This window comes from Geotrypetes seraphini, chromosome 8 (genome assembly GCF_902459505.1).
Source record: "Geotrypetes seraphini chromosome 8, aGeoSer1.1, whole genome shotgun sequence".
In the NCBI taxonomy this organism is placed as follows: domain Eukaryota; kingdom Metazoa; phylum Chordata; class Amphibia; order Gymnophiona; family Dermophiidae; genus Geotrypetes; species Geotrypetes seraphini.
In genome coordinates, this window is record NC_047091.1 from 108,297,793 (window position 1) to 108,314,780 (window position 16,988).

At 42.8% G+C, this 16,988-nt stretch overlaps 1 protein-coding gene across 2 annotated transcripts in view; it reads left to right on the forward strand.

Moving 5' to 3' along the window:
- The window catches only part of UBXN6 (UBX domain protein 6), an 85,325-nt gene extending 71,457 nt beyond the window's left edge, over positions 1–13,868 (forward strand). Inside the window, exons 9-11 of one of the 2 annotated variants that reach the window (XM_033957216.1) lie at positions 639–769; positions 7,213–7,358; positions 12,395–13,868. In XM_033957216.1, the coding sequence (XP_033813107.1) occupies positions 639–769; positions 7,213–7,358; positions 12,395–12,526 (409 nt within the window). In that variant the 3' untranslated portion in view covers positions 12,527–13,868. Of the gene's footprint in view, positions 1–638; positions 770–7,212; positions 7,359–12,394 lie in introns of those variants that run through there. The other variant, XM_033957217.1, reaches the window with a different exon arrangement.
- The last annotated feature ends 3,120 nt before the right edge of the window (positions 13,869–16,988 follow it).

Consider the following 16,988-nt stretch of genomic DNA (forward strand, 5'->3'; position numbering starts at 1 on the left):
TGATTAACTTTGTATCGTCCGCAAATTTAATCACCTCACTCGTCATACCAATGTCCAGATTATTTATAAAGATGTTGAAGAGCATGGGTCCAAGCACCAAGCCCTGCGGCACCCCGCTGGTGACACTCTTCCAGTCTGAGCATTGTCCATTTACCCCCACTCTGTTTCCTATGCTCCAGCCAGTTTTTAATCCACGGTTCCATTTGTTATAAAGCACTCTTTGGACTACTACCATCATATTTATCCACCCAACTAAAATTATTCTCATCAAATAACACAAGAAACTTGGGTATGTTTATGTACTCCGCTCTGAAAGCCTGTTGTTTTAAAAGTTTCTTAGACAAAACTCTGTCTTTTCAAGCTGGGAAAATGAACTCTTGGCTGTGTTCTCTAATTGCCCAATCACAATGTTACCTTGAATTCAGAAAATTGATAAAAACCTATTTGGTAAATTTATGTGATGATTTCACATTATATTACATTGTATTGCATCATATTGTATTTCACTGTATTGTATTCCACTGAATTCTACTGTATTTTGTGTCTTCGCTGATATGTCTCAGTTCTCTTGCTGTGAACTGCTCGGAACTTCCGGTTGGGCGGTATATGAGAAAATAAATTATTATTATTTATCAAAGAACAGAAGCAGTAGAAAGGAATGCGATGTTAAGAACAAAAGCCATGAGGGAGAAAGAGCAACAGAGAGAGATGCAAAAATACAACTATACTCTGCTAAGAATTCGACTTCCAGATGGACTCATTTTACAAGGTAAAATAAACTTGAAATGCACATTCATTATGACATGATAAAGGGCATATCCACATGATTCAACAGTAGTGGATTCATGTACAGTATTTGTGTATAGATAGAGGAGGTGTATTTGGGGCATGAGGTGGTCATATAGCACAGTTTCTTACTGTAACAGGTGTTGTTCAGAGACAGCAGGCAGATATTCTCAGATGTGGTGTCTTATCATGTGGGTGACGTGACAGTGAAAAGTGCACTGGCACTTTAAGAAATCAAAAGCTTTTAGACTGCCTGCTACCGCGCATGCGCAAGTGCCTTCCTGCCCAACGAGAGCTCGCGGTATCTCTTGTATGTGGTGAGCGTGTTGTTGGGGCAGTGGCTCACTTAGGAGAGGAGAGAGGTGAAGTTGCGCATGCTCATTCAGGATGGCGGCCGGTTTAGATGGGAACCGGGAGTGTGCTGACGAACGGCAGAGGCATCGCCGAAGCAGGAGGGCAGCCGCATGGGGACCCCGAGGCAAGGAAGGCACCACTTTCGAATCGCTGTGAAGCACCCGCAGGCAGGTACTCACCCCTGGGCCACCATTGCAAACTTCAGTTGTGGAACGAATCTTCTGAGTTTACATTAAAGACTATGAGGAATTTTGCTTTGCAAAACGAGCATTTTGGATTACGAGCATGATCCTGGAACGGATTATGCTCGTAAACCAAGGTACCACTGTGGTGAGTCAGAGACCAAAGTTTGAAGTTCACTGACTCAATGAGCATAAGTGACAACGATCAAGAACAACATTTTCCAAATGAAGAATTTAAGATGAATAGACACTAGTGGCTCAAATGGAGGTTTCATTAACTTGGCCATGACCACATTAAGATCCCAGACAACTGAAGGCAGTTTCAGTAGAGGTTTGGAGTTAACAAGTTCTTTCATAAACCTCGAAACCAGAGAATGAGTTGCCAGAGGTTTATCATTGATAGGAGTAAGGAAAGCACTAATAGCACTGAGGTAGACTCTGACCAAAATGTTTTGAGACCAGATATAGAAAGATGAAGAAGGTAATCAAGAACTGAAGGAAGTGAAAGGATGAAAGTTCTTGGTGATGGAGAGCACCAGGAAGTAAAACGTGTCCACTTCTGATGATAGCTTTCTAATGGCTTGAACAGGATCAGAGAAATAAAAATCTGATTAAACTACACTAAAAGATATCAAGCTTTCAAGTGTAAAGATTGCAGATTGGGATGTAACATAGATCCATGACTCTGAGTAGAGATGGAAAAATCTGTAGTGGAGTTGGATCCTTGACAGTCAGTCGAAGTAGAAAGGAGAACCAAGGTTGTTTAGGCCACCAAGGAGCTTATCAGGACATGGTGGCCTATTCTCTCTTCAGTTTGACCAGGGTATTCAGAATAAGAGGAATATAGGAATTTGTTTGTCCAATCCAGAAAGAATGCATCTGCCTCGAGATGCTGCGGCGAGTATTGCCTGTAACAAAATTGAGGCAGCTTATGATTCGAGGGGAGATGCACATAGGTCTTATCTGAGGAGTTCCCCATAACTGGAAATGTAACAGAGTACTCTGGAATTGAGAATTCACTTGTGTGGCTGGAGGGATATGCTGAGCTTGTCGGCTATAACATTTGTTTCCCTTGAACATATATAGCCTTTAGAAATATGTTGTGTTGGGCTTCTTGACAAAAAAAGAGCCTGTACCGCCCTGTTTGTTGATGTAATACATCGCGACTTGGTTGTCTGTTCAGACTGGTACGACGTGGTTGGACAGAGCATCTTGAAATATGATGAGACAATCTGAATGGCTTTTAGTTCCAGCAAGTTGATGTATAATGATTTCTCTTGCGAGTTCCTTAACCCTTGCGTTTTGAGACTGTCCAGGTGAACCCCCCCAAGCATACATGGATGTATCTGTTGTAAGAACTTTTTGATGTGAAGGAACCTGGAATAGAAGCCCCTTAAAAAGATTGACTGTGTTCATCCACCACTGAAGAGACTTTTGAAGTGGTGAAGTAACATTGATCTTCTTGTATAAAGGGTTTAAAGCTTGAGACCACTGAGATACCAGAGACCATTGAGGCAACCTGAGATGTAGGCGAGTGAATGGGGTAACATGGACTGGGGACGTCATGTAGCCTATGAGTCGCATCATCTGGCAGTGTTTGCAGAGTGGAGATTTGATTGCAAAGATGAATGATACTGTCTTGTCTCTGTTGAGGAAGATAAGCCCGTAACTGATTTGTGTCCAGTATGGCTCCTATAAATTGGAGACGTTGAGAGGGTTGTAGTTGAGACTTTGGAAAATTGATTTTGAACCCCAGCTATTGAAGAAATTCTATGGTCAGTTTTGTTGCTAAGCAAACTGCTTGTGGCTTTGATTATCCAATTGTCCAGATAGGGAAACACTTGGTAACCATAATAAGATCGAAGTGTCAGACTGCCAGACATTTTGTGAAAACTATTGAAGAGGACGCTAAGCCGAAGGGAAGAACCTTGTATTGATAATGTTGATGAGCTATTCTGAATCGCAGAAACTTACTGTGATTTGGATGAATGGAAATGTGCGTATAAGCCTCTTTGAGGTCTAGAGAGCATAGCCATTCATTTTGATCTAGAAGAGGATATAATGTCTCCAGAGACAACATGCAAAATTTTTCCCTGATGAGATACTTGGTGAGATTTCGGAGGTTGAGAACTGGACGTATACCTCCCGTCTTCTTTGGAATTAGAAAATACCTGGAGTAAAACCCTCAATTTTTCTGGGTAAGAGGAACCTCCTCTATGACATTGAGTTGAAGTAGAGCGTCTTTTTCCTGAAGAAGGACATGTAGGAGAGGACTCCCTTGAAGGGTAATTTGGAGGAATGGATTTGAAATGAAGAGAGTACCCCTCCTTTATGACTCTTAAATCCCATATATCGGTGGTAATGAGAGTCCATGGTGGGTAAAATGCTTGAAGACAATCTCCAATGGGAAGAGGACATAAGAACATAAGCAGTGCCTCCGCTGGGTCAGACCATAGGTCCATCCTGTCCGTCAGTCCGCTCCCGCGGCGGCCCAAACAGGTCACGACCTGTCTGAATCACCAGAAGGGGCTCCCTTGCCACCTTGGTTTTTCATTGAAGTCCTATCTTCCCATCGTAGTCCTAACCCTCCGGTCTTGCACATGCACGACCTGTTGGGTTTCTATACTTATTACCTGGTTAGCTTTCTATACCTGTGTTACATCCCAGCACCTCTCTCAGTATCCCACGATCCCTTTATCCCTCAGGAATCCGTCCAATCCCTGTTTGAATCCCTGTACCGTACTCTGCCTGATCAGGAAGAGGCTGTAAAGGTGTTACATGGATTATGCTCTCTAGAAGTAGGTCAAAAGGACCGAGCTGGTTTCGGAGAAGTAGATGGTTGCTGCTTTTGAGATTTTTGTCTCTGTCTCTTTTGAGGCGGTGGTTTGGCTGAAGAAGAAGCAGTATATATTGTCTCTTATAAGAAAAGGAAGATGACTTCTGAGCAGGTTTGTTAGATTGGGGCTTCTTGGTTTTATTAAGAGTGTTCCAACTCTACTCATGTAGAGTTAATTTCTGTGTGGCGGACTCCACCTTCTCACCAGAAAGCTATTCCCCTACACATGGTATATTGGCTAGTCTGTCTTTAGATTGATATCCATGTCAGATGCTCACAACCATGTTAAACGCCTCTTAGCTATGGCCATAGCTGAAGCTCTGGATGTCAGCTCAAATGCGTTAAACGAAGTATGAGCCATATACTTCCTTGTTCTTGTTGAAGCATGAGTAATATGCTTGAACTCAGGAAGATGAGCTAGAGGAACGTACTGTTCAAATACTGATATTTTCCTTGCTAACTGTTTGAAATAAAAGGATATGAAAAAATTGTAATTCAATAGCATTGAATTTTGATACAAGCGCCGACCAAATTTGTCCATGGTTCTGCCTTCAAGTCCTGGAGGAGCTGTGGCATGGACTCTGGAACTAGATGTCTTCTTTAGGGTAGATTCTACCAGCAATGATTGATGTTGGAGTTGTGGTTTATCAAACCCTGGGCAAGAAATAATCCTATAGAGAGAATCCAACTTCCTGGGAGCAGTGGTCACTGACAGAGGAGTCTCCCAATTCTTCAGAAGAGACTCTTTTAACATAGTATGAAGAGGTAATTTCAAAAGTTTTTTGGGAGGTTCATCACGATCTAATGCCTTCAGTAATTCAGTTCTGGGTTCAATATCTACTTCAAATTTTACAGGAAACTCTTTACCTGATGTACTTGGTAAAAGAAAAACCTTCAGGAAGGAATCTTCTCCTAGGCAGTGGGGGAGACAGTTCTGAAGCTATGCCATAAGATTCAGGAGCTGACAAATCGTCCCCCCACTCTGAGCCTCTCTGATCTGGTATTAAATCTGAATCTGACCAAGGTTTGTGGATTCGTTATGATGATGGTACCGACCTGATGATAGTGAATGAAAGGGATCGTCAGTACTGCGATGATCTGATCGATGTACGCTTTGAAGTATAATACTTAGACTGGGGAACGTTGACGTTTAGATGATAAACATCGATGTCTCGACGAAGAATGTTAACGTTTTGATGAAGTTTCTCGATGTCCCGAGAAAGACCTTCAATGTCTCAATGTAGAATCCCGATGAGTTGAGAGACGTCGATGCCTCGATGTAGAATCTTGATGTGAAGATGTGCGTCGATGCTTCAATGATGATTGATGCTCCGATGAAGACGGAGTGAGAGCATTGATGTCCTCTGGATACAGAATGACACTCTAAAGATGAGCGTCAATATCGACTTGAAGAAAGCTGATGCAAAGCAGAGTGACGTTTAGAGGCAGAATCCGAAGCAGTACCCTGTGGCCTATGAGAACTACGCTCGGGCTGGGTTGGTACTGATGAGTACAGTACAGACACTGGCATGGAGATTAGTTTGAATATGTCCCTCAGTCTCTCAGCGCAGAAAGTCATCAAGTTTGGATCAGAAATCCTGTACTGATACCTGAGACTAAGCGGGTATCAATGGTACTTCAGGATGTCTGGGGGTGGAAGACCTTGAAGAGGATGCGTGTCCTGTAGGAGACACCACCTGTACAGAAGGAGAGCATTGATGTTGAGGTTTGTCCTGCATTGAGGCCTGCAATGCTGGTTGGGAAGTAGTGGGCTTCTTAGCAGGCTTCCCGAATGCATGGATGTCCTATGTATAAGTTGAAGGAGGGACTGGTGGTACCGATGACAAAGATTTATCAGGCATACTGCTACCGAAATTTTCCTGCTGAAGCCACCGCACCTTAAGTGAATGTTTTTGAAGGGTAGAACAACAATACAGGATTCCACCCAATGTTCAGGCCCAAGACACTAGATACAGTTGTGTGGGTCAGTAATAGAATTATGCCACTGACGCCACTTCTTAAACTCCGTCAACGGTTTCGACATGGATAGGAAAACTTGATCAGCTAAGTTAAACTCAATTTTGAAGAGAAAAGAAAAAAATTAGCCGTATCAAAACGTTAAACCACCTGGCCTCAAAGAGGAATGAGGAAACCAAATTAAGTCTTTTTTTAATTTTTTTTTTTACTCACAAAGTGAATAATATCCAACGGAACAAAATAATAAAGGAAAATTAACTTTCAAAAGGAACACGCTGTTGGAAAGCAACGCAGTACCAGGAAACAACTTCACTCCGTGGAAAATGAAGAAATGAGGTACCTTGTTGGGTGAGAAGGCACTTGCGCATGCACGGTAGTGGGCAGTCTAAAAGCTTTTGATTTCCTAAAGTGCCATGCACTTTTCACTGTTCGTATTGGGTTCTGTGGATGACGTCACCCACATGTGAGAATATACTGCCTGCTTGTCCTAGGATAAACTCCCCTACCTCTTTGCACTGTCCACCGTGTATGGCCACTATTACCTCTTCTTCACATTTTACTTCTAAGGATCTTTGGAAGACAAAGCCAGGCTTTCTACTAATCCTGCTACTTACATTGTACTGGCTTCTGATTCACTTCTAATCTATGACTCTATAAAGGTAAATATGTCAGAGATCAGGAGTGGATATAGACACAGTAGGTGCTCCTCTGCTATAGTGAATCACAGTTAAAATGGACTTGCTATTCACAACTTAGTGACACTGCTATTCACAACTTAGTGACATCATGCACTGCTGTTCATGGTGTCCATAATGAAAATGAAAATGTAAGTGGCTGTACTGTCCTAGGTTAGATTTTGGAAGCCATGTTTTTAGGTAACTCGTTTGCAGCTGCACTTCTTAAGCTGTTTTCATTAAATATTAATGAAAATCACTAAGCATATTTTTTTTCTGAGTCGTATTAGGAAAAGTGTAGAAAGGCATTCATCTTTGGTTAAGAGTCAGGATTATGTAAACTGCTTTTTCATCAGGAAGGACTATTCATTTCAACTTGATTTTTCTTTCCTCTTGATATCAGGAACCTTTTATGCTCGTGAGAGAATGTCTGCCCTCTTTGATTTTGTTAGGAAGTCACTACAGAATGACTGGTTGCCTTTTGAGATGCTAGCCCCAGGTGGGCACACACTGGATGATGAGACACTGGCATTCAATGAGTGTGGACTGGTAAGTGAAACATGCTCTATGGGGGTTAAATGAAGAATAATGCCTTCACCTCCATAACTTTTGTTTAAATAAAGTTTCTGAAATGAGTAATAAATGAAAATAATGCTTGAAACATGCTCTTTAATGACATCAACTTTTCTTGTGTGAGGTTTATCTGTTACTGTCATGGGTTGTCTACTTCATTTTTGATCACACAAATTAGCCTTCCCAGTCCATACTCTTTGCATTTTTTGGCCCAGTGATACACAATATTCAGATCAACAAAATCATCACCATAAACCTACAGGTGGTGGTAAATTTCAGTTCCTGTACAAACAGCATACAATTCCTTACAGATGGGCTCTATACCATAATTCACGAGTTGGATGGCAGAAGATGTCAAATCATTTTTTTTCAGCTCCAGCTCCTTGTCTCTTTGGGCAGTGTTCTCTTTCTCTTCGGTCTTAACTTCTGCAAGTGAGCTGAGGTGTCTCTTCATTTGCTCTGCATTGAGTTTCTTATTTTTGGATTAAATCTGATTTTTTTTGTGAGGCTTTTCCATGTTAAGAGACTCCCAGTAGTCCTAGATCAGCTCTGCCTGGGAGAGGATCCAGATGTTGGAGTCAGCAGCCAGGAGAGCAACCCTTCTGAAAGAGTAACTGCCTTGACCAGCCTGTAATATCATTTGGAAGCTCAGGAATAGGTCATCTGGGAGTGGAGCTCACTCATGCAGAGATCAGGTGCTGGAGCGCAGGTTGAATTGACCCAGTGACTGGTCGGGAGGCTTAGCAGTGGTTGGCTGTGTCCCCCCACTGAATTTATTTATTTAGATTTCTATCCCGTTCTCCCGGGAGCTCAGAACGGGTTACAATTGACATTCACAGTAAAGTTACAGGACAAAAAAAATTATAGGCATTCGAAGAAGAGGCAGGGGAGGGGATGTAGAGAGAGAAGGGGAGGAGGGAAGGGGAGCGGTAGGGGAGCAAGGTGTCAGAGGAAGGGGAGCAGGGAACAGGAGAGGGAGGAGAGAAGAGAAAGGAAGGGGAGATAGGAGGAGGTGGTCCATTAACACTGTTCAATTGAAGAGATGGGTTCTTCAGTGTTTTCCAAAAGGTCATCAGTGAGTCTTGTGATCTTATCTGGGCAGGCAATTGATTCCAAAGATGTGGGATGAAGTGGCTGTGTGAGCATTTATGAGCTGTTTCCATTTGGAGGGATCTTCCTGGAGGGATGTATAGTCGTTTCTCTGCTTGAGAGCGGAGTAGGCAGGCGGGAGTGTGAGTTTAGATGTGATGTAGGCAGATGTGATGTAGGCAGGGGTGATGAGGTGGAATCTCTTGTAGGCCATGACAAGGGCTTTGAACACACAGCGTTTGTTAACTGGAAGCCAGTGTTCTGCACGGAGGGCTGGGGAAATGGGGTCGTGGTAATCCAGGTCATGTAGGAGGCACATCACAGAGTTCTGGACTTGCTGGAGGTGCTTGAGTCCTTTGACAGTGATTCCATTTAAAATGGAGTTACAATAGTCCATTCCGGAGAGTACATAGGTATAGAGGAGTTGAGCTAGTTCAGGTTTAGTAATATATGGTTTGATCCTTTTTAGCTGATGCAGATAGTAGAAGGAGATAGAGACCACTTGTGAAATATGGGCTGAGAGGGACAGGTGGCCATCCAGTACCACCCCAAGGTTGCACACTTGGTCGTTTGCTGACAAGAGTGCGGAATCCCAAGATAGTATTGGGCAGGTGAAATTAGTGTTCTTCTTTCTGATCCATAGAAGTTCAGTTTTGGCAGCATTCAGCTGGAGTTTGTTGTCTGTCATCCAATTCTTCATATCGGTGAGGCAGTGTTGAAGGTTGGTGAGTTGGTAGATTAGTGTTTACCTAGCGGGAGGAGAAGCTGAATGTTGTCCACATAGGAGTGGGTTTTAATGTTGTATTTTTAGGCAATATCGATAACTGGTCTAATGTATAGGTTGAAGAGGAGTGGGAACAGCAGGGCACCCTGGGGGACTCCATATTTGATGTGTTTGGGTTCTGATTTGTTTGGGCCTACTAGTACTGATTAAGTTCTCTGTTGAAGGAAGGAAGTGAACCATTGAAGTACAGAGCCCTTGATTCCTAGGTTGGTGAGCTTGTGCAGTAGGAGCTGGTGGTCAATAGTGTCAAAGGCAGCATTTAGGTCTAGCAGTACTAGCAGGGCATCACTACCTTTGTCTAGTATTGACCAGCGGTCACTGATGATGTCTAGAAGAACTGCTTCTGTGCTGTGGCCAGCTCAGAAGCCAGATTAAAAAGGGGAGAGGGTGTTTTGTTCTGATATGAATGGGAGTAGCCAATGGAGTACTGTCCTTTCCAGAATTTTGGATACAAATGGGAGGTTGAAGACTGGTCACAAGTTCTGGTCGTTTGGATCGAGACTAGGTTTCTTGAGAGTGGATTTTATAATAACCGTTTTCCAACTGAGTGAGACCCTGTGGGAGCGAAGTGGGGTTGAAGGTTTCAGGCTCTGTGAACCTGAATAAAAGGGAGTGTGAAGAAACAAGCTGCTGGAGCCATCCTTGTTTGGCGGAGGCAGAAAATCCTCCTTCATGTCAAGCTATATTGAGAAGCTGATGCAGGCACAGCGTATGGCAGTTCTGTGATTATTTATTTATTATTTATTTTTTAAATTTCTATACTGTTTTTTCCAAACGGTTTACAAAAAAAATTACATACATAAAATATTATAAAAATCAGAACAAAGTAGGAACAAAAACAGACAGATTCAATCTTTACATAAGGCCAATTGCTCAAAGAAATGCATCTACAAATAGTTGTGTTTTTAACATTTTCCTGTCTCTACATTTTTGAATTTGACCAACAAGGCTATTCCACAACTTAACTCCTGCACATATAAAAGTCATGGCATTCGTTTCCACATATTTAGGATTAGCCTTCGTTTTCAGCAATGCTGAACTTTCAAAGCGCAATGATCTTAACTGTTGATACTCAGACATCAAACTGTTAAAAAATTAATGAATCGTACCATATAAAAATTGGTGACATAACATAATTGCTTTGTATTGAATTCTAACTGGTAGTCAATGCAGTTGTCAGAGATATGGAGTAATAAGCTCATCTTGATGTCCACTCCCTCCTGCGACCGGAGATCCCCCCCCCCCCCCCCGTGCCTTTCAAGGAAGTTGGGAGGTCTGCACGGGAATGAGGATCACTGATATCATCCCCCCCAGGTTTCACAAAACGCCCATGGGGATCCCCTCCCTAGGTCCATTGGTCTCCCACGGGGAAGGATGCTGATTTTCTGGGGTTCCCACTGAAATGCCGGCCTACCTTTCTTCAATGTTCCCTCTAAGCTTTTTCGATCCCTCAGCACATAGTTGCTGATTGCCACTCAGAAGGAAGAGCTCTGCACATCCATCAATCAGGAAGACATTGGAGCTTGGTGGCTAATCAGGAGCACTATCTTCTAGAAGTGCTCCTGATTGGCCATCAAGCTCCAGCTCTTTCTCCCAGATTGGTGGATGTACAGAGCTCTCCCAGTAGTGAGACTTGGCATGAGACCTCCCCTAAAAGAATTTCATTGGCTCAAGCCTGCCACCACTCACTGCATCTGTGCAGAGGAGCACAGGAGAGACTGGGCAGAATAACTGTGCAGACTACCCTGCATTAAGCTGCTTCAGCCCAGCAGGTACCTACATTAAATATGTAAGTTAAAAAAAAAAAAAAAAAAGAGCAGAAGGGAGAGAATTGCTGTACTGAGCATCTTCTTTCTGTTCATCAAATTCTGCCTAAATCTGGGAGTGGGTGTTTGGTGGCAGATGGAGTGGGCATCCCTCTTGCCATTCTTTTCTCGCTGGGGGGGGTGTGTGTTGGCGTGGCAGGAAGGAATGGGCATCCTTCATGCTGATTTTTGCTAACGTGGGGGGGGGTGGGGGATTCCCAGTGCCGCATTTGTTGGGGGTTGACATTTTTTTTTAATGAGACAGATATTTTGCATGTGTAACACACGCACAATATCTGTGCCATAAAAAAACCCAACCCAAAACAGGCAGATTAGTCAGTAACAGTTATAGACAGGTCTAGAGCTGTTATTTTTTTCAGATCGCTAATATATATTTTTTGTACATATCCAAACGATGTTAGTGTATCAATTGATTTGCTAGTTTGCATGGGTTTTAGCTAATTTGCATAGCTGGATCACAAAGTAGGCAATTGAGGGGAAAACACATGGTGAGTTCTGGCATCGGGTCAGCAAATGCAATCATTTATAAAACTGTCAAAACAGGTTTAGCGACGAAGTGCATCTGAGCCTGGGACAATTTAGGGTCCGATTCCATTCCACTAGTCTCCTTTAACAGAAATTCTGTCATGACAGGTTGCTTAAATTGTTCCGAGGACTCATTGCATGCTTCCATTTCAGAAGCAATACTAAAACAGCCTCTTCACACAGACATTTCTCACCAACTGATGTGAAGGAAGAGTTTCCATAGAACGAGTGCATGCGTGTAATGTGTCAACACTTTCATCTGTTGCATTTAATGAGGTGGAGGTGTTACTTTTCATTTAACCCTCATAATAGCGTTGAAAGATTGTTATTGACCAATCAAGAATTTTCAGGGAAGGGTAATTGAAAGAATTTTCTCACAGTGTGATTCTCAATTTTGTCCATTTTTTATAAAGTGGAGCAGTTGTTCACTTTAAAAGGCTGACATGACAAAACTAGACATCAGACTGACTTAAAAATCTAGCCATAGACATTTGTCAGTGCCATCTGTCAGACAGCTAATAGGATTGTGATGCTAATCTTGCTCTTTTTTGGTCAGGCTGGAAACATTTCAATTGACCCTCGTAAATGAGGAAATGTGCATGCTAAGCCTGGAATAATTATGCGTGATGAAATAATGAATGTTGTCTGCAGATTTGTGCAAGCTGCTGTCAGTCTTCAACTGTACAGGCCACTTGCTTCTTTATCAGTTTTAACCCAAGCATTATTCTGTGAGGAATAAAGTTTCACAACTTAAAATGTAAGTATCTCTTTCAATTCACGTATTTCAGGTGCCTGCTGCCCTCCTGACCTTCCAATGGGACCCAGCTGTCATGGCTGACGTAGAAGCAGCAGGAACCCAGGCTGGTGCTGGAAGCATATTGAAGCCAGAACTCCTTGCTGATATCCAGACACTACCCTGAAGTCGAATACAGGCAGATGCTACTTGTTTGCTTAAATTTCCATTGCTGTAATCTAGCTGCCAACACTAGAACCTGTACTGGTGCCTGTAGGCTAAGGGGTAAAAGGGTTCTACCTTTTTATGTGCTGCTGTTGAATTAAAGTCAGACATATGAGGAGCACTGTGTGCTGGTTTTGCAGTGCACCAAGCTGAGTCCAAATATTGCTTTTTCTAGGAGCATCTATCCTGATTTTCCTTAGTAAGCAAGAGAGCAATGAAAGGCTTCCAGCTATGACAATTGCTCCAGGTATCTCAAATCTGAAACAAATGGATGAAGTTCCTGTCTAATAGCATTGCACTAATGAAGACATTGGCTCATTTCCTGGCCTTAGTAGTACTAGCTATAAGTTTAATTCATTATCGCACAACTGAATTATCTGCTCTGCCTTTATTTATAGAGGTTATGGATCATGGACAGTTCTCCTTTGTGGTGAAATTTAGGAGTGTGAGAAGAACAAGGTATAATGTATCCGAAGAACTCTTATAACTTGTAGCAAATAAAGGACAATAGAATCTAGAGGAGACCATCTTGACAGAACAATAAAAGCAGATCTATAGGATGCTTTTCATTTGCTACTTGCTTTAGAAGTAATGCATAAATATTTCTGAATATATTTTTATTTAATTTAAATGTTGAGTTATATTTCAATATTAGAAATGTAAACTGAAACTTGGTTGATATTAACTGAAAAAAAGCTGGCAGCAGAATATGCACATTGGCAGTATAAAAGATTTTTAAATACAATTTATGAGTACTGATGAATTTCTGTTTAACCTTGGACCCTTTTCTAGTAGGAGAGCCTGGAATTGGGAATAGCAGTTACAAAGAGGTTGTAGGCAAAGTTAAAAATAAAAAGCAAGTGCTTGAACAATTTAGGAGCAAAGTTGTTGAAATCTATTTGTTGCAAGAGTAACCATATGGAGTGCTAGTCCAGTATCACGTTCAATAAAATCTATCACAACTTGTTTTCCCTTTATTTCCATCAATCCAAGTGGACTAAAGTAGCAACCACAATTATTTGCATTGTCAGTCACTAGCTTGGTATTTGCATTTTCTTTTACAATCCCACTTTATTCCAGGACCAGTGGGTTATTTCCCTCTACCCATCAGGACTTTGTAGGAAGTCTCAAAATTTCAGAGACTTAAACCCCTCTCCCTCATTCCTCATCACTGTGCCAGTGCTTCAGTCGTTCTTCCTACAAGCCATGCTGTAGGAGTTAATCTTTTCTGCTCATGTTTAATTTTGCGTATTTTTTGTAGTTTGCATTCGCGGTTTTCACCCTCTTTGCAATGGAGGTTCCCTGCAGGGGCATCCTTGACTGTGGGAGATTAATAATAATAATAATAATAATAACAACAATTTATATACCGCAGGACTGTGAAGTTCTATGCGTTTTACTTTGATTAGAAATGTTACAGATTGAATGGAATAAACAAAGTACAGACTTAGTGATTGATAGTTCTAGAGATCGTTTGTTCAGGACTAAGATTGGTTGGTTTCCTAAGTATTTCAGGAACAGATGTGTTTTTAGGCATTTCCTGAATTCCCCATAGGTAGTAGGCACGAGCAATTGTTCAAGGTCTTTACCCCATAGTGCTGCTTGATGTGCGAAAAGATGTTGGTGATGACTTTTAAATTTACAATCTCTAACCAGTGGAGAAACAAAGTTCGGGGTGAGCTTCACTTGTGTCTGTTGGTTATGAAAGAGAAAAGGTCTGTTATATATTTAGGGGCTAAGCCATAAAGTACCTTGAAGCAAAACCAACCAAACTTGAATTTCACACGTGCCTCCATCGGCAGCCAGTGTAAAAGTCGATAGGAAGATGTTAACGTGATCAAACTTCTTCAGTCCACAAAGTAGTCTAACCGCTGCATTTTGAACTAGTTGCAATTGCCGCATATTCTTCTGGGGGAGTGCCAAGTAGGCGATGTTACAATAATCGAGTTGACTCAGTATAAGGGATTGTATCAGAATTCAAAATGATAAGACATCGAAGTAAGCTGTGATGGACCGAAGCTTCCAGAAAGGGTGAGAGATTTTTCTGATCAAGGAGTCTACCTGGTCTTTCATGGTCAAGTTCTGGTCCAGTGTTACTCCCAATATCTGTCCGCTCCCTCAAAACTGAAACTGCCCGCAAACGCTTCTACTCACATTTCATACCCAAACTTTGGCACACAATCCCTCCATCTGTCAGATCACTAGATGGACTCTGGAACTTCAGGAAGGCCGTGAAAACCTTCCTCTTTACTAACCCAGCGCCTTAAAGTCATTCACCCTGAAATGCCACCCAGTCAACTCACCTTTGTCACTTAATTTCACCAGATGCTACTTAGTACATATGTTTTATTGTCATGTCTATATTGTAATTTATATAAACTGTCATCTATATTGTAATTTATGTAAAATGTCATCTCTGCTCTGTCTGGATTATTATGGATGTACTTTGTAACCCGTTCTGGGCTCTTTTGGGAGGACGGGCTAAAAATTGAATAAATAAATGGGATAACTAAGGTTATTGATGCACATTGGTGCTTTAGTGTCAAGTGGGTATGGCGATGCTATGAAAAATTTTGTTTTCTCAGAGTTTAGTTTTAGTCTGAATTCAGTCATCCATTGCTCCATCCGATTTAGTACTTCTGTTGCTTTGGGGGTGACTAATGAGACAGAGTTGGTGAATGGGATAATTATCGTGAAGTTGTCAGCATAGCTAAAAAGTTTTATCCCCAGCTGGGACAGTTGTGCACCCAATGAGGACATGTAAACATTGAAGAGCAAAGGGGATAGCGGTGATCCTTGTGGCACACCAGATGGATTGCTCCATGCGTCAGAGAGATCGTGATTAAAACGGACTTGGTAGGTGCGTGATATAAGGAAACCTCGAAACCAGTTCAGTACCTCTCCTCTGATTCCAATTGCGTCTAGGCATTGTAACAGTTTTCCATGGTCCACCAAGTCAAAGGTAGAACTCATGTCAAATTGCATGATTAGAGCATTGAGGCCCTTACTGAGGTGTTCTCTTTTTGTCCGTGGGTGTGTCTTAGATTTTAGCCGAGTCCAAATTAGATTGAAATAATAAGTGAAATGGTCGGACCAGATATCATGACACCAAGTACCGTCCGAGAGAGAGATAAGAGAGTTTATGATCTCCTTTATGGACATCGCTACCACATCTAGATAATGGCCTTTATCCCAGGACAAGCAGGCAGCATATTCTTGACTGATGGGTGACGGCACCGACGGAGCCCCGGTACGGACAATTTTAGAGTGATTGCACTCTAAGAACTTAGAAAGTTCTAGTTTGGCTGCACCGCGCGTGCGCGAGTGCCTTCCCGCCCGACGAAGGCGCGCGGTCCCCAGTTTCTTAGTTTCCGCGGAGCTAAGAAGACGCGTGTTTCCAACGGCTGTTGGAAAATTTTTTTCATTGTTACTTGCCTTCCCGCTCGCGCGTTCTTTTTCTTTGAGAATTGTTCTCTTTCTTATTTTATTGAGTTTGTGTTTAAAAAAAAAAAAAAAAAATCACTTTTTTTCGATTTTTTTCGGTCGGCCCCGGCGGGGCCTGTTGGCACCATCGAAGCCTCGGGCTTCGATTTTGCTACGGCCGTTTTTCCCTTCATGCCCCCTTCACCGGGTTTTAAAAAGTGTCAGCGGTGTGCGCGCCCTATATCATTATCCGACCCGCACAAGTGGTGCCTGCAGTGTCTGGGTCCGGACCATAGGGCAGAAACGTGCACCCGCTGTAGTTCTCTTCAAAAGAGAACTTTAAAAAATCGGCAAATACAACAGCGGATCCTTTTCGGTACCGCTATGGAAGTTCCACCGGTATCGACTCCTGCAACTTCCTCCAAATCGACACCGGTAGTGTCGGCACCGCAAGATCCATCGCCGGTGTCGCACCCCGTAGGTAAGCTGGCTAAGAAGCCTTCTCCTACTGTTCTCGAGCCGCCAGTCGAGCATGCAGTGAGCCAAGTCCTGCAGACTGCGCGCCGGCCCCGTAAGCGCTCCGCTCCCATTGAAGTTACTGCCTCTTCATCGGCATCGACTTCGCCTGAGCGTCGAGCTGCACCGCAGGTACCGAGCAAGAAAAAAGCGGTACCGGTGCCATCGGGTCCGACTCTGGATGAGCGTATTGCCTCCATCCTACAGGTCCAACTTAAGGAGCAACTGCAACAATTGCTCCCGGCTCTACTGACTCCGAACCTTCCAGTGTCTGTACCTACTGAGCCTTCGGTGCCGATTGTCGACCAGCCTCTTTTATCGGCATCGACATTATCGGCACCGCAAAAATCTATATCTATGCCTGTTCTGTCGTCAGAGCCGAAGTCTCTTCGGCGTACTGCTTACTCGGCTTCTGATCCGGTACCGTTCTCTGACACCCGTACCACTGTGCAGTCACCAGGTGCGGTATCGACACGTTCAGGGAA